The sequence below is a fragment of the Oryctolagus cuniculus genome, chromosome 3, assembly GCF_051225735.1.
Source record: "Oryctolagus cuniculus isolate XC-2025 breed Fujian yellow rabbit chromosome 3, ASM5122573v1, whole genome shotgun sequence".
NCBI classification, from domain to species: Eukaryota; Metazoa; Chordata; class Mammalia; order Lagomorpha; family Leporidae; genus Oryctolagus; species Oryctolagus cuniculus.
The window spans coordinates 151715398-151733074 of NC_142869.1; the positions used below are offsets into that span (position 1 = coordinate 151715398).

The window sequence follows — 17677 nt, forward strand, 5'->3', positions numbered from 1 at the left end:
TTTTTTTTTTTTTTTTGACAGGCAGAGTGGACAGTGAGAAAGAGAGACAGAGAGAAAGGTCTTCCTTTGCCGTTGGTTCACCCTCCAATGGCCGCCACGGCTGGCATGCTGCGGCCGGTGCACTGCGCTGATCCGATGGCAGGAGCCAGGTGCTTCTCCTGGTCTCCCATGGGGTGCAGGGCCCAAGCACTTGGGCCATCCTCCACTGCACTCCCTGGCCACAGCAGAGAGCTGGTCTGGAAGAGGGGCAACCGGAACAGAATCCAGCACCCCAACCGGGACTAGAACCCGGTGGGCCGGCGCCGCAAGGTGGAGGATTAGCCTAATGAGCCGCGGCGTTGGCAGGAGAACAAATCTTTTAAAAACAGATTTTTATCAAAAATTCCAGAAATACAAAAGTTATAACTTTACCAATTTTGATTTGGGAACAATTATGAATTCCATTTTCTATGCAGGATTTTTCTATTCAAAGTCTTCTCAAGAATTAACATTATCTCAATCATATTAAAAAATCAAATGATAGAGTATGGAAAAACAAAATATTTCAGAAGAAAATTATAAACTGACAGTGACAAACTGACATAGTTAAAGGTCAAACATAGCATTCTATCAATAGTTTGAGTTAACTATAATAAAAGCACAACGCAAGGGTGGCAAGGAATTATAAATATTGGCAGAAGTTCTAAAAGTATATATGCTGAGTTTGACTTTGAGGGTTTGCAGTCATTCAGAAATATCAGAGCTTGGAGAAGCTGCGGGTGAAATCCTGGCGGCTTTGGCTGCAGGGGAAGAGAGGAAAGCTACAGGAGGATGATCCTTTGGGAAGGTCTGCAGAGGTTCTTTGCTGGTTGTCCTTGGAGCTCTCCCTTCCCCTCCCCACCCCACCCCACTCCTGCACATAAGGGAAGAATTGTTCTAGCAGAAAAGCAGAGGTAGGGCTTCTCTCTATTCCAAACACACTGGTCCTGAGGGATTTAGGGCATGAAAATATTTTTGGGTGATTTAAGCGGGACTTCCTGCTTAAGGGAGAAGAAAACTGGGGAAAGCAGCAAGTAGCCTGTGAAAGGTGCAGTGTCCCTAACAGCAGGCCCAGGTAAGTTGGGAGGAGCCTTTGTGCCTCCTGCTTTTGGGTGGGGCCCCTGAAGGGACAAACACCTTGGAGCTCCTCTGTACCATGGCAGCACATGGGGACTTACTCTGCTTTCTTTTCTTTTTTTTTTTTTCATATTTTTTATTAGACAGGCAGAGTTGGACAGTGAGAGAGAGAGAGACAGAGAGAAAGGTCTTCCTTCCGTTGGTTCACCCTCAATGGCCGCTACGGCCGGCGCACTGCAGCCAGCGTGCTGCGCCGATCCAAAGCCAGGAGCCAGGTACTTCCTCCTGGTCTCCCATGTGGGTACAGGGCCCAAGGACCTGGGCCATCCTCCACTGCCTTTCCTGGGCCACAGCAGAGAGCTGGACTGGAAGAGGAGCAACCGGGACAGAACCCAGTGCCCATACGGGATGCCGGTGCTGCAGGCTGAGGATTAACCAAGTGAGTCACAGCGCCGGCCCCTACTCTGCTTTCCACACTGCACTCACCGTGGGAGTCTCTGTGATGCCTCATCAGGCCTGACCACCTGAATTTATCAGATCCATACAGAGCCCCAAGAAAGGGACAGAGACAGCAAGAAAGAGTCTCTGGCCCTAAGGAGCATGTTGAAGATGCCTGAAGGACAGTGTGAGTCTCCTACCTAGACCCAGGAACAGATGGGGTGATGGTATCCATCAGCAGGTGCCATGACGCAGGGTAGAGGAAGAAATTCCTCTCCCAGACCCACCTTGAGATTCCTTGCAACTCACAAGGCCTTAGAATTTGATGCAATCCCAACAAATGGAAGAAACCAGGAGTTGACTGACGTAAAGATTGTTCCCCCATGAAGGAACAGAGGTTTGTGAAAGAAATTAAGGTAATTATAGAAAAATAGAAAGTTATAATTCACAATGAACTCTGAGAGTATCCATGTTTTCCCCTAAAAACTCTGAAGCAAACAAGGCAAAATGGTAATACTTGACCCAGTTGAATGGCAAGTGTTCATCATGTTTTATCTTGGATGGCTGCATGATTTTGCAACTAAGGTGCTTTGGAATAAAAACATATTTATTATAATCCTGAATTTGTATACTAAACTGTGTCCCCTTTACCCTACCATCTGTTATGACTTAGACGTATCCTTAGTGCTTTGAATGCATCACCTCACTGCATGTTCACAACACTCCTAATGAGTAGATAACCAATCATGTTTTCCATTTTAAAAACCAGAAATGCGAAGCTAATCTAAAGAAACAGTATGAAAAGAATACTTTCTTGGCTATCTTGCTCAGGTAGATTTTTTTCAAGAAATATAGAATTAGTTGTTTGCTTGGTTTTCCTGTTTTTAAAAGAAAATAAGTAGGGGAAAAATCCTTTAGGGTATCCAACATGGAAAGGCTAATCCAAGAAAGATTCCAACTGGGCAGTCAAGCCAGAGCAGACACAGGGAGGGATCTGGTGACGCAGCAAGGTTTCATCCTGAAAGCCATTGCTTCCCAGACATGAAATGGGCAGGTATGGGAAGAAGGCCTCGGTGGGATTCTGCAGATGTGGGTTTAGAAGGGAAGGTATATGGGGTGCAGATGGTGATTAACAGAGTACACACAGAGCTATATACACAGACCATGCCAACCTGGACATGTTGATGAGCTTGTGTGCAGAGGCCCTTCACTGAAATACATCCTTACTCCCCCTGGGCCTTCTTCTGGTGGACCCAAACCTCCCTCTGAGGCAGCAGCAACCCAGCAGTACTCTGGGGCCCAGCTGCAGTGCTGTGACTAAAGTCTGTGGTGATGGGGAGGCCTTGCCATGCTGTTTACAAAGTAAATAAGTATGTCACAGATAGCAATTACCCCTATTAGAACCCAAGCTGCAACCCCCCTTTTCTGAACTCATTTCCAAAGGTACATTTGGGAAATCTGGGAAGATGACTGCTTCATAAAACCATCCATTTCCTTGTAAGTTGTCAGAACTGGGATTCTGAGTTTTATAGTGGGGAATTAGACAAAGCCAGCTGAGGACATGAAAGGGACCCAGATGGAGGGGATGGGAAGAGGAAGCTGTGCCGGGAGAAAAGTGGTACAGACATGGAGAACCAACTGAACTAGGGCTTCAGGAGTAGCATCTATTGGGTTGGGAAAGTCTCACCTGCAGGTTAAGTCAATAGGTCTGGCCTTGTTAAGGCAACCACAGGTGGGACTCGAAATCCAACAAATCTATAACAGGCTATTTTTTAAGTTGATGATTTTGCATGACCCACAAATGATGTTATAAATATCCAAAAGGTCCTTGGCAGAGAAAACGTTCCCCACCTCTATGACTAGTTAAGAACTCCATGTCCCAGAAGTTGTTAAACAGGTGCTACTGTTATTTACCAAATTTAAAACATTTCCTTACCCAACAAAACTCCTTAAGAACAAGTATTTTTAGTGTCTTTAAATACCATATTTTTCTAAGATGGTTGGGTTTAGATGATCTGTGTCCCTATTAGTTCCACATTTCCAGGAACACAGCTCTTAATCCTTGAGCTGACCTTCAATGCTGTTTCTAAACAAAACAAAACAAAAAAACTAGATGGTAGTAGTAGATGCCATCTACTCTTTTTCTTTCCTTCCTCCCTCCCTCCCTCCCTCTCTCTCTCTCTCTCTCTCTCTCCCTTCCTTCCTTCCTTCCTTCCTTCCTTCCTTCCTTCCTTTCTGTAAATGATTTGGGGAAAGTTATTAACTTGTCTCCAAGTCTAAAGTCATCCGTATAGGTATCAAAGAGAAATAAATTATTTATATCATACTGTCATTTCAGATCTCTTTCCTACGCTAAGAGAATTCTTCGTCTTTTCGTATTTTTCATATAGAGTTGGAGCTGTTTCTCCATGTCAGCTACAAGGAACAGGAGGAGATCTGTTTCTTTGGTGCCAGCTTCTTGCCGAGGCAGGTTCCTGAAAGAAGTCTGTGGTTTTTCCTCTCATTAGGTGTTCCTTTCCCACTGACAACGCTTCACTGCTCCTTATTGATTCCGTGTGCTGCTCTGGTCCCACCAGCTCATGGGCTTCCCCAGCCAGGTGCTTCCCCCTGCCTGGTGTGAGTTAAGCATTCACCCAAAGGCCTCCCTAGAAGTCCTCTCTTTGCTGGAACGCAGGACTTGCTCACTCCAGGCTCCTGTTGACTTTTTCACAGTCAAGATTACTCATCCCAGCTGAGGACTGAAGAACAATAGATGGGAAACGGGTTTCCACATTTTTCCATACAACAGGACTCCAACACGTCTCCAGCACTGATGGAGGAAAGCATACTCTTACGTGAGTACAATACATTGAGCCTGATACCATCCTTTCTAGCACATTTGTTAACACAATGTGTTCAAAGAATTTAGATATCCAATTTGGTAGAAATAAATGGAAGAAAACCCCACTTTTTGGAAGATCTGAATCTCTTAAGGATGGAGGTAGCACAATTTCAGGCATACCAGCATCCATTACTGTGTGACATTTCCAGGCCTGTCCTAGCTGAAACAGATATCTTTGTTTTTCAAAAGGTGTTGCTTTTTGGCTATCAACAGTAGCCTGCCCTTCCCAGCTTCTATTTGAATCTCCTCTCCAAGCACAAGATCACCTCTTTCAGAGCTCCATCCTCCAGTGCCCTCTCCTCTTCTCCCCCTACCCGATTCCCCTTTCTAAACAGCCAGTTTTTAAATTTAGTCTGTGCCCCTTCAGGTGTACCCCCAGCCTTGAAGTTAGTTTCAAATAATCTGACTTCAGACTCCATTCGGGTCTTTTCCATTTTTGGATTGTGAATTTCCTGACCTATCATAGCCACGTATGTAATAAAATGATTTACTGTAGTAACATGATTACTGTTCAATCCACCTTGTGCTGCTTTATGATTCGATAAAGAAAGAAGCTCCAAATTCAGGAACCAAAAAAATACTTTGATTGCAAACACATTTTTTAAGTCTGTTCCATTAGTCAAAATTAATTTTCCCCTCATAGCCAAGCACATTTAAAAAATATACTCTCCAGTCATAAACCTAAAGCTCAACTCAATTTTTTTCAGTAATTGTAAATATTTAATGTACGATATAAATAAGGTATGACCTGTTTGCGTGAATTTCTTTTGTTCCGGAAAAGATCGGTAGTACGATTATGTAAAAGTTAAACATCTCAGTTTCTCATTTCAAACCGTCCGGGAGACTTTTCAGGAGCGAGTGGGAAACGTGCACTTCTGCGCGCCTGCTTCTCCGAGTTTCCATCCACACTGACAAGATGTCACCAAAAGTATGCCACACACAGGCAGGCACCGCGCAGTCTCTCCTTGCGTCTGAATGTGAAAAGTCCCTAAACCGGAGCCGGTTTTCATCCGTTCTTCCGCGACTCCGGGCTTCCGAGGCCGCGGTCGAACGTGAGCAGTGGGGGCAAACTGGACTTGCGACCGCGCAGACATCTTTCTGACGCCTGGGTTGCCCATACCGGGCATCTGTCCCTGCCTGCTCCTGGGCTCGCTCCACCCCTGCCGGGTGATGCACAGCAAAAACACGCGCTCTTCCCAGGACGCCTCTGGCGGGTGCATCGGGCTGGGCAAACGTGGCCCTAGGTGGCAGGTCTCTGCCCAAGCAGCGGAGCCCGGGGGCAAGGCTGGCGCGCTCGCCCTCGGTTCCCCCTGGCACTCCCCGCCCGCCGCTGCCTGAACCTCGGGGATGTGCCTGGACCCGGCGCCGCGCACGTCCCGGCCAACTGCGCGCCCAACAAGCCCCTGGCGCGCGGCCAGGAGGCTCCCTCCCAGCCACCGCCCGCCCCCCCGCCAGCGCCTTTTTTTTTTTTTTTCCTCCCCCGGTACAATACAAGATCTTCCTTCCTCAGTTCTCTTAAATCACAGCCCGGGGAAACCTCCTCAGAGGCTCCGTGCAGCCACGCGCCAGCATGTCTGGGGGCAAATACGTAGACTCCGAGGTAGGCTATGGTGGGGACGCGCCGCCCGGGGCGCGCGGGGAGTGCCTGCCCCTACCCGCTCCCACTCCACAAATATTCCGGCTGCTTTCCTCCTTGTCCCGGCCCCGTCTCCACTTGGGAGCACTCCTGTCGCGTTGGCACCTTGGAGGAATGGGCCTGGGCGGGGAGGTGAAGAGAAGCCAGGAATGTTTTCTAGGTTCCTGCTGGGGAGGAGGCCAGAGGAGCCCGGGAGATAGAGGGTGGGATGGGGGGGGGGGGGGGGGGGACAAGGGTCGCAATCCTCAAGTTTGGTTTGCCCCTTAGGGGCACGTATTCTACATGCGTGCGCCCTTGTTGCGAGACCCTCCACGGAGCTGAAGCGCTGGAGGCTGGGGTGGGGGCGGGCGTCCTTTATCCGCAGTCCTGGGGACAGTCCCCGCGAGTCCCCGCCAGGAGCCTGGCGCAGCTGCCCCGCGGCGGCGCGCGTGTGTTTGCTCTCTCCAAAGTTCTTGGGCCGTCTCAAGGACCCTTGCCGCCTCTCGGCGCCTGGCGGGGGTGCTCCGCGAGGGGTGGGCCTCCTCCTAACCCCAACCACCACCCGCGCTGGGTGCGGACACCCGGTTTTCCCAAACGCAGCGGTTGCTCCGCCACCCGCCGGCAGCCTGGGAACGACCTGAGGGTGGTGGGTCCGGGCGGTGGTGCAGGTGACAACTACTTCCAGGGGGATCTGGCACTTGGTGCGGACCAGAGGTGGGGGGGGGGGGGCCGTGGGAGCTTGTGACAACCACCTCCCCACGCAGGTCGGGGGGATCCGAGGAGGGACAAGCGAACGCCAAGGAAAGGGGTGCAGGGGACGCGGGCAGGTGCGAGAGGGACGCGGAGCAGCAGCAAAAAAACGGGGACGTTCCGTGGCTCTGGAGGTTCCCGCCGTATCTTCAGGATTAAGCAGGAAGGGGTTATGGGGCCGGGAGGTGACAGGGGTCCGGGGCGGAGAAACGGAGCAGGTGCAGGCCTCTGGGTATAGGGGCCGGAGCGCAGCCTTAGATCGGCCCCCTCCCCGCAGTGGTCCCCGCGGGGCGACGCGGGCCAGGCGTGCGCGGGGCGGGGGCCCGGGCTGGCCGCGCCGCGGGGTTTGCCCTGACCCCTGGCGGCGGGCGGGGGAGGCCGGCGCTCCCTGCCTGGTACCGAGGGGTGTGGTGTCGTCTCCGCGATCCTCTTAAAAAGCTGGCGGCGCGCAGGAGTTTTCTGTGCGCTGAGCGGCCGCTGTCGACGAGGTCAGTTGGATTTCGAACTCCAAGTGCCCCTGGTCGCTAGGCTGCCTTCTTCTGACCGCTTGCTTTCCTTTTTGAATTATTCTTCCCACTGCGGTTGTCACCCTCCCCAGGGACATCTCTACACTGTTCCCATCCGGGAACAGGGCAACATCTACAAGCCCAACAACAAGGCCATGGCCGACGAGGTGAACGAGAAGCAAGTGTACGACGCGCACACCAAGGAAATCGACCTGGTCAACCGCGACCCCAAGCATCTCAACGACGACGTGGTCAAGGTAGGCTGAGGCGCCGGGTGAGCCAGGGCCGTCGCGGGAGGGGGCGCCGTCGCCGTCGCAGCCACACAGCACCCCTCGGGCCAGGCGCTGGGCACCCTCCAGGGACTGCGACGCCACGCACGGTGTCCCGGGGGCTCCATGTGCCTGGGCTCCTGCTGTGGCCAGAAATGTCACCTCGCCCTTCTCCCCTGCTGCTGGTGGGTTCAGCTGCACTTTAGCTAACGCGAGTTCTGTAGGAGTTTGTACTTTGCAGCCTGGCAAATGAACCTCCTCAGCAAGAGACCAGCCGGCACTCCTTGGGAGGCTTGTGTTCCACTCTCAGGCTGAAGGTCCAGTGACAGGTCCCGTTATACAGGGAATTAAGGCAGTCAGATAATTGAGGTGGGTCTTGTGCCAGGGTGAGTCAGAACACAGAACCGTTATGTTTCCCTGGCTAAAATCATCAGAAGTGGTTTTCCTTAAAATAATTAAATCAGTGCAAATGCTGAGGACGCAGGATACAACCAGGAAACTGAGCAGATTTACAAAGCCAAAAATAATGTGTCCCCTCTTGATTTCCCTTCTACACTCCTCTGGTTGGTGTAGCAAGCTGCTTCTGTAATGTCTCCCTACGCCAGGTTGGATATCCTTGTTCTACTTTCAGGATGTGCTTGGTGAGATTAAAAGCAGATGGACCAACTGGATCATTGCATACATTTAAGTCTGACTCTGTCAGTTTTTTTTTTTTTAATTATTATTATGTTATTCAACTTTGACCCTTTTGGTAAATTTAGTTGGAGGAATTTATTATCTGAAGCCATCTGGGTTGGGAAATCATGGGCTTGAGCCATCCTTGGCAGGGGGTTCTCCTGGAGGATTGGGGAAGGCCAAGGAGACTCCCAGCTCCCAGAATGAGTGTGTGAAGACCCAGTTCTGCAAGACCCCAGGCAGGTGAGCAGTTCCCACCCACCTGGCTTCCTGACTGTGGACAGGAGGAGCTATGATGCAAGGACTGTTAACGTTCCTGAATAATACATTTCAAAAGGGGGGTCGGTTTCATCTGTCCCTGCAAGGAAAATCTGTCAGAATGGACTCTCCTGGCTTGCTGGTGGAGAGAAAAGGAAAATTGGAGCATTGGTGGTTTTTTTCAATCAGCCAGATTATGGAATAGTTAAAAGCAACAACAGCACCCAAAGTAGTTTATAAGCTGGAACTTAGAATTGCTAAAAAATATTGACTGCAAACATTACCTTCAAGGGAGAAGGACATTTTTGCCTTTTTTTTTCTCCCTTCCCATGTTGCTTTGCACAAGAAGGAAAGTTGCCAGGAAAAGAGGCAGATTTCAGAAGGGGCTGGCTTGGGCAGAGCCTTCCTGGTGTTCCAGTGCCCTGTGAGTGGGATTCCCTGGAGGAGCAAGTGAACCTCCTGCTGTGAGTCAGAGAAGCCAGCAGTGTGGATGTGGGTCTACACACACAGCATGACTCAGTTGGGAAAGAAAGGCCCCACTGGGAAAAGATGGAAAAAAGGCATAGCCAGCTTGCAGGAAATGGAAGTTTACAAAATAGTGTGTCAAAGAGCAAGTATGGGGATCCTCAAATTAAAGAAATTAAAACAAAAAAGCTACAGCAAGCTCCTGCTGGCCTAGACACCCAACACTGCCCACTTGCTTGTGGAATTGTGAGCCAAACAAGACAGTCAAACAGAAAAATCCACCTCAAGGAGAACTTGGCAGGTCCACTTGCTCAGAGCCCTGCCTACAGAAGACATGAGAAAATGTCCAAGGTTATGAATGCAAATTCTGCCCACAGAACCCCTGCACACCTGCGCACTAGTAGGGTCAGTGAAAGGACGCCTTCCTACACACTTTTGGAGACTCCTATTTTATACATTTTTATCTTGGCATCCAAGCACAAGCATAATGACAGAAATAGGAGTGATCCTCTTCGTGACAGTAAATAATAAATTTCTTTAAATTTTACTTTTGACAACATGGACCCCTTAAAGCAATGCTGACGCCCAAAGATGTACTGTCAGTGCAGGTTCGTTTAGAACTCCACAGGGTGTGAGACAAACAGTGGCCCTGGGAATCTCCTATCAAAAGGATTCAATAGAGTAAGGAAAGACCTTTTCTGAAAGTAAGCAGCCCTGTAAAAGGTGCTCAGGCTGCTACGGGGGCCCCTGGCCACTTGTGGCTGTTTCAATTTAAAGTTCAAGTAATTCACATGAAGTGAAATTGAAAATCAGTTCCTCAGTGACAGTGGGCACATGTCCAGTGTTTCACATGTGCAACAGGTGGAACAGGTAAAGAACATTTCTCTATCTCTGCAGAACTTTCCCATCATCATAGAGGTGTCTGTTGGACAGTGCTGGACCAGAGTATTCCCTGCATTAAAATGTCCCCATACCAAGTTCAGAATAAATGTCGAATAAGATAGTGCATCCACACCAAATCCTTCCAGTCCATAAAACAGCTTAGTAGGAAGGGAAAGGACACTCAGAAGCTGTGTGTGTGAACTGACATATCAGGAAGGTGGAGTGTTAACACCTGTCCCACGAGTGAAAAGGAGATACATGAAAGTGTACAAATTACTTCCAATAAGATTCATTTCTTATCTTAAGGAAAGTTTGCTGTTCCATATTTTGTGGTATCTACATAGATAGCCCATGGATTATAGATGCTTTCTCAAATTCCCTTTAATTAAAGTAGTTGCAACCTTAGACCCTCCACTTTCTGTCTGAGATTTCCATGTCTTCTTAAAATCACATTTTCACCCAAGTTTATTGTGTATTTATTTGGGTATCCTAGATTAAGACAATGGCTTCAATGTGTGATTCTAATATCACATCAGCCATCACTCAGCTTATTCATTTAACTGCTACAGTTTGATAGACTAGATGCTTTGCTCTGTAATTCCTAATTTAGAAAACACACAAATACACGCACACATACACAACTACAACAGTAAATCTCTGCCAAATAGTAAATAATGGGCCTTTTAAAATTTTTAAAAATAAAATAAAAATAAATAAAAACCTAAAAATATGAAACTAAATTTTGTGTGTGTTTTGCCTAGACTTCCAGGAAACACATAGTTGGATTTCAAGCTTTTTTAACCCATATGACTTGCTCTCTCCCACACAGAGTTGAGTGTTTTCATTTCCTTTGGTATACTGTTTTACATGGTCTCTACTGTAAGCCCTCACAGCATCATTTTGGAAGCAGACCAAATATATTACAATAAGTAAAAGTTAAATAATATTGAATATTGCATAGCAGAAAGCTTTTAATGAATGGTGTTGCTGTTAAGGAAACTATTTTGGACAGGGCAATGAGATGCAGAGAAAGAGGAGAGAGCATGAAGGGGGGATCAACCTGTGGGGTCATAGAGGACAGGTGGATGCAAATTACTGAGAGCAGCACAGGAGGAAGTTCTAAATGCACAAGGCAGGAAGCTGGAAATGCCCCCCACAAGCAACTTGGTAGCCCATTTGGGTTGGACTTGGGAGGTCAAGTGGCAAGAGCTGTAGGAGATCCAAGATGAAAAGATTGATCATATCCAAAAGGCGGAGTCCTGAACATAGTACGCTTGATAAGTTTGACTCTGTCACATCAGCAGTGGGAAACCGTGAAAGTCTTCAAGCATGGGCCAAGTGTGATGGAGCTGGACTCTTTGGGAGGTGCCTCTGTACAGCATGTGACAAGAGGTAGCCCAGACTGCATGAGCAGAACAGAGTTACATGTAATTTGTCATGGACCATACATGAAATGAAGGCAGTGTCTAGTGGCATATGGGGTAGAACCTTAGAGACACAAGGTGCTAGAACTGCAGACTTGGAAGGGAACATAATGATTATCAGGCTGGCTTCCAATTCGTGTTTTTTAAATAAGAGACATTAAAATGGGCTAACAAAGTTTAAAATATTATTCATGTTTTCATAGTTGCTCTCCCCAGAACAGATATTTTGATTTCTAGATTATCACCGAGACGAATCAGGACATCTGGGAGGTCTTTGTTGGAAAATAAAAATACGCTTTTGAAACTTGTTTTTCTGAAACTTGAATGCATTGATTCTTAAATATGAACAAACACAAAATTGTCTGTAGCAGTCAAGAAAAGTCCTGCACGTGGTACTCTGAACAGTTTTGGTTTCCTAACGGCCTTGGTCCTCTGTGATCCCTTTCGACTAGAAAGCATGCTAGAATAACTGGTGATTATTATCAGTGGCATAGTCATTCATCAAATTCTGTTTATTTAATATACATATAATCAAAGCACGATATATAAAAGATCAGACTGTCTCTAAGCACTGTGTTAATATTGTGTTCTGTTGGAATTGGTGTTAGTTTTGCTTGTTTGTTTGTTCAGTAGATAGCTTTCCAAGACAGAGATTGATACTCTGCCATATATGAAATCATGCATGGAATTCAAAAGCCACCGTTTATAAAGCAGCATCATGGTCATCTTTGGTGAGAAATTGTTTTCACATTACTGAGTAAAGACCAATAGCAGAATGTGGGTAAGGGTTGGTATTATTAATTACTAAGCATCTGAAATATTTTTAAGTTCAGCCAATAATGATATATATTTTAAATGCTTATTAAAAGAAATATTTTTCTCTCTCCATCTCTGAGCTGTGTCAGAAAACACTGAAGAATTAGCTAAACTTTGGTTAACACTGAATAAAATTTCATATTATTTATTAGCACTTCAGACAAGACAAACAATATCCTTGAACAGGCTCCTGATGGGGGATGTTCTTTCCGCTAATATCAGCGTTGGCTACACTTTGAAGGGATGTAAAGTACAAACAGCTGCAATAGTGAGCAGCATCTGCAGAGTCCAGTCGTTTCAAAAATCACCTGCTTATACATCCTGCCCACTCCAGTCTGACACTTTCGTATTCCAAATGAAGCTGCTTTTTAGCTTGCCCTACTTTTAAACTTAAGTTCTCTATGATGGAGTGCCCAGAGAGAGCTGGACCTTAAAACACGGGGCTGGATGCCCTGACCTGTGGGGTATGATCTTCCTGGCTGTGTTTGCAGTGGGGAAGGGACAGGGCTGCTGCCTTCATACAGAGATGGTTTTTGCCAAGACATACAAGCTAGAGTTTTCCCCCAGCCCTCTCTCTCTACAGAGAGAGAATTATATGCACACACATACACACACATATCATCTTTACTATACTCTATGGCTCTAAAGGATTTACAAACTAAATTTCTAGAAAAGAACCATAAGGGCTGACATTGTCATGTAGTGGATTAAGCTGCTGCCTGCATCCCATATCAGCTACTCCATTTTCAATCCAGCTCCCTGCTAATGTAAATGAAAACCGATGAGTGATGGCTCAAATACTTGAGTTTCTGCCACCTATATGGAAGACCCAGATGGAGTTCCTGGCTCCTGGTTTCAGCCTGGCCAAATCCATTCCAACTGTTGCGGTCATTTGGGGAGTGAACCATCAGATATCTCTCTCTCTCTCTCTCTCTCTCATAAAATAAATCAATAAAAAAGAAGCTTTCAGCACCTAAAAGTATGCCTAACATATAGGTGCTTAGACACACCAATATAATGGAAACAGTATTGTGCCAAGATAAGGAAAGATAGTTTTGCAACATTTATAACATTCTTCTTTGAAACTTGAAAGTAATGATTTTTATATATGCACAGATACACAATTGTTTTTATTTTTAAGATTTCTTTATTTGAAAGGCAGTATTATAGAGAGAGAAGGAAAGAGGGGACAAAGCGGGGGAAGGGAGAGAGAGAGAAAGTCTTGTCTTCCAATCCATGGTTCACTCCCCAGTGGTCAGAGCTGGGCTAGACTAAAACCAGGAGCCAGGACTTTCTTCCAGTCTCCCACGTATGTGCAGGGGCCCAAGCACTTAGGCTATCCTCTGCTGCTTTCCCAGGCACATTATCAGGGGGCTGGATGGAAAGTGGAGCAGCTGGGATCCATATGGGATGCTGGCATTGCAGGCAGTGGTTTAATCAACTAAAAAGCATTTAAGTCCCATTGGAATGAAGAGGGGAGAAATCAAAAGATTTCTCTTCCTTAGAATTAGGCTTATCAATAGAGAGAATTAGGTTTATCAACAGGATGCAAAATAGTTTTGCTAATAAAAGTTAATCAACACCATTCCGAAACATAGATTAGGAAAGCTATTTGGTGTTTCTATACCATAATCTAAGTATGAAGAAACAAACCAGAGTCATTCTCATAAAATAGTGTTTACCCTTCTCAAAAATTTATCTTTTAATATATAATTTCTGCAATCTATCATATACTAGGGGCAACAATATAGAACAAAATAAATATGAATGCTGTCCACATAGAATTTAAACCTTTTTTTAAAGATTCATTTATTAATTTGAAAGGCAGAGTTACAGAAAGGCAGAGGCAGAGTCTTCCATCTGCTGGTTCACTCCCAAGATGGTCACAATGGTCAGAGCTGTGTAGATCTGAAGCCAGGAGACAGGAGCTTCTTCCAGGTCTTCCACATGGGTGCAGAGGCCCAAGGAATTGGGACATCTTTTATTACCTTCGAAGGCTACAGCAGAGCACTGGATCGGAAGTGGAGCAATCGGGACACAAACGGGTTCCCATATGGGATGCTGGTACTGCAGGTGGTGGCTTTAGCCACTATGCCACAGCACCGGCCATCCACACAGAATTTAAAAACATCTCCTGGCCTTTCTTCATGCAGTTTGCTTCTCAAAAATTTTTTTTTCTGGAATTCCTTTACCAAATGCAACTGTATGTTTAAATTTTACATCATTATCTCTGTGTTGCGAAAAGCAGCTCATATTCATTAAACTAACTAAAATAAGCCAGAGCCAGAAAGACAGATATCACTGGTGTTCTCTTATTTGTGGAAATTAATATAGATTATAAAAATTGTGTGCATGTCATATTATTTGGTATTTAATTATAAATATTGCTTTATTGAATTACATCTCATACATGACAATATACTCTTCTTTCCCCACTTTATGTTCATTGTCATGAATCCCACATTTTGTAATATTTATATCCATATTGTCAAGAAAAATTAGTATGTCTGTGTATGCATATAATGTCTACATATGAAGTGGAGATGGCAAAATGTTAAAAATTGTTAATTTTTTTAAAGATTTATTTATTTATTTGAAAGTCAGAGGTACAGAGAGAGAGGAGAGGCAGAGAGAGAGAGAGAGAGAGGTCTTCCATCTGATGGTTCACTTCCCAGATGGCCACAACAGCCAGAGCTGGGCTTATCTGAAGCCAGGACCCAGGAGCTTCTTCCGGGTCTCCCACATGGGTGCAGAGGCCCAAGGACTTGGGCCATCTTCTGCTTTCCCAGGCCATAGCAGAGAGCTAGATCGGAAATGGAGCAGGCAGGTCTCAAACCAGTGCCCATATGAGATGCCGATGCTTCAGGCCAGGGCATTAACCTGCTTTGCCACAGTGTCAGCCCCTAAAAATTGTTAAATCTTAAAAATTTTAAACTTTTGGGGCTGGTGCTGTGGCATAGCAGATAAAGCCACCAGCTGCAGCACTGGCATCCCAATGGGGTGCCAGTACATGTCCCAGCTGCTCCACTTCCGATCCAAGTCCCTGCTAATACATCTGGGAAAGCAGCAGAAGATGGCCCAAGTCCTTGGGCCCCTGCACCAATGTGGGAGACCCAGAAGAAATTCCTGGCTCCTGGCTTCAGATCGGCTCAGCTCCAGCCATTATGGCCATTTGGGGAGTGAACCAGCAGATGGACGATTCTCCCTCTCTGTAATTCTGCCTGTCAAATAAAAAAAAATAAATCTTAAAAAAATTTAAACTTTTTAAAAAAGATTTATGTATTTGCTTATTTGAAAGGCAGATTTACAGGGAGACAGAGAGAGATAGAGTAAGACAGATCTTCCATATGCTGGTTTACCCCCCAAATGGTCACAATGGCCAGCGCTGGGCCAGGCTGAAGCCAGGAGTCAGGAGCTTCATCTGGGTCTCCCATGTTGGTGACAAGGGCCTAAGTACTTGGGCCATCTTCTGCTGATTTTCGCATGCCATTAGCAGGGAGCTGGATCAGAAGTAGAGCAGCTAGGACATGAACCTGCAATTATATAGGACGTGACATTGCACATAGCAACTTTACCTGTTATGTCACAATGCTACCTTCCCCCCACAATAATCACTCTTAAAATGATTATTCTCTGAAGTCATAATTATAAATGACTGTACCCAAAGTTAGTTTGATGATATATACCCTGGCTGACTCCACCCTAAGAAAACAGTTGGGTCACAGGTAGAATTCTAGATGTTTCTCTACTAGAAGAATACTTGAGGGTGAGGCTATTTTAAACCCAGCCAGAGAGTTCTGAAACACCATGGAGGGCTCTGAAAAGCTTTGCTCTATGGTTCTGCATTCCTTGAGGCCTCTTGGGCTTAGAGCCAAGAACTATAAGCTTTGAGCCTTTGAGTGACCTAGGAATGAGGCAACCGTATGTTCTAGGTTGACCCACACCAGCTTGCACTAGTCAGCCTCAAGGAACTGTTAACAAGGCCCCTCTTGCTCAGGGGTGTCCCAGTTTAGAAGAAGAAATGTAATGGTCACAAATGTATTGGCCATGACCTATTGCTGATTCCTGTACTTGAAAGGTACTAGAAGTCCACACTCACTATTATCTGATAGGATCAAGCTGCACTGTCGTTTGGCTCGCTTTGATGAAGGGCAGGAGAGGGGCGAAATCAGAGAATGGAGGGGAACAGAGCATGCCATGCATGGAATATGGGAATTTTGCAAATCTTGCTAGAAAACAGGCTGAGTGGGACTTGTATCTGGCATTAGGCTGCACTGTAACTTGGATGAGAAGCTCCTAAGCTCCAATCTCTACTCTCTGCCCTTAGCTTCTTCCTTTGAAACACAGAGTTCATAAAATTGACATCCTTCTATCACATATTTTGTCAATCAAAGATTAAAATGTTTAAAATAGTTTAAGTATTTTTCAGTTAGTCCAGGAAACATAAAACAGCACGCTCTCAAATGAACCATTGTTTAGGGTGGGGGAAGTGTTTTTCATTTTATCTTAAAGGAAATCTGCATGATCCATGTACTGTGTAACTACCCAGGGAATTAGCTGGTAGAACAGACTGACACCTGCACAGAATACATACTTCCTGCCTCTCATGGGAACTCTGTTGATGTTTCAGATATAAAATACATCTTGTTTCCTTTATTGAGCTTTGAAAAGATGTCTCTTGTTGGCCATTATTTCATGGTGGGGGAAGTGCACCTTCCTAAATATACAACTGAGTTTCCCCTTAGCCATTGTTAGCTGTTTCGTTGACTAGGAGTAGGCATTTCTAATTTTGAGGCCTAAATAAGCCTTGATGGTGTAATGCATGTACTTCATACTCTATCTCCCTTAACAATTTAAAAGTAAATTTTTTAAAGGTGTGTTCAACATATAAACCTTCCCTGAGCCCAGCTAGGATATTACAATATAAACCAACATTGATAGATTCTATGTAAAATGGTAAATTGTGTCTGCAGATTGCGATGGGTGATCTCACAAAGTCACAGCTATCAGACACATTTTCCCATTTACAAGTAACAAAGAAAATACATGGAGTCCACATAGTGAGAAAGTAGGAGATTGGGAGGAGAAGTCAAATAAAGAGAAAGTGCCATGAGGGCCCTTTTTTTTTTTTTTTTTTTTTTTTGACAGGCAGAGTGGACAGTGAGAAAGAGAGAGACAGAGAGAGAGATCTTCCTTTTGCCGTTGGTCTCCCATGGGATGCAGGCCCAAGTACTTGGGCCATCCTCCACTGCACTCCCTGGCCACAGCAGAGAGCTGGCCTGGAAGAGGGGCAACAGGGACAGAATCTGGCGCCCCAACCGGGACTAGAACCTGGTGTGCTGGCGCCGCAAGGCGGAGGATTAGCCTAGTGAGCTGCGGCGCCGGCCGGGCCCTTCTCCCCATCTTGCCACCCACACTCTGTAGTGGACTGGGCTGGACACATACCCCTGCAGGATCCCACATCTCTTTGCACAGCGCTGCCCTGTCTGATGACTCAATCAGACTCCGACATTAACTGTGCAGTTGAGTTACAGCCCTTGCCCCTAAGGAATTTGGAGTTCAGTGGCCAAACCTGTATATAAACAAGTCGGAGTGAGGTCATG

The 17677-nt window shown here is 46.0% G+C and overlaps 1 protein-coding gene across 4 annotated transcripts in view; it reads left to right on the forward strand.

Annotated features, from left to right (window-relative positions):
- Nucleotides 1-5689: 5689 nt before the first annotated feature.
- Nucleotides 5690-17677, forward strand: part of CAV1 (caveolin 1) — a 46817-nt gene continuing 34829 nt past the window's right edge. Inside the window, exons 1-2 of one of the 4 annotated variants that reach the window (NM_001111072.1) lie at nucleotides 5690-6014; nucleotides 7378-7542. In NM_001111072.1, the coding sequence (NP_001104542.1) occupies nucleotides 5985-6014; nucleotides 7378-7542 (195 nt within the window). In that variant the 5' untranslated portion in view covers nucleotides 5690-5984. Of the gene's footprint in view, nucleotides 6015-6433; nucleotides 6698-7240; nucleotides 7268-7377; nucleotides 7543-17677 lie in introns of those variants that run through there. The other 3 variants (XM_089327899.1, XM_008258165.5, XM_008258166.5) reach the window with 3 other exon arrangements.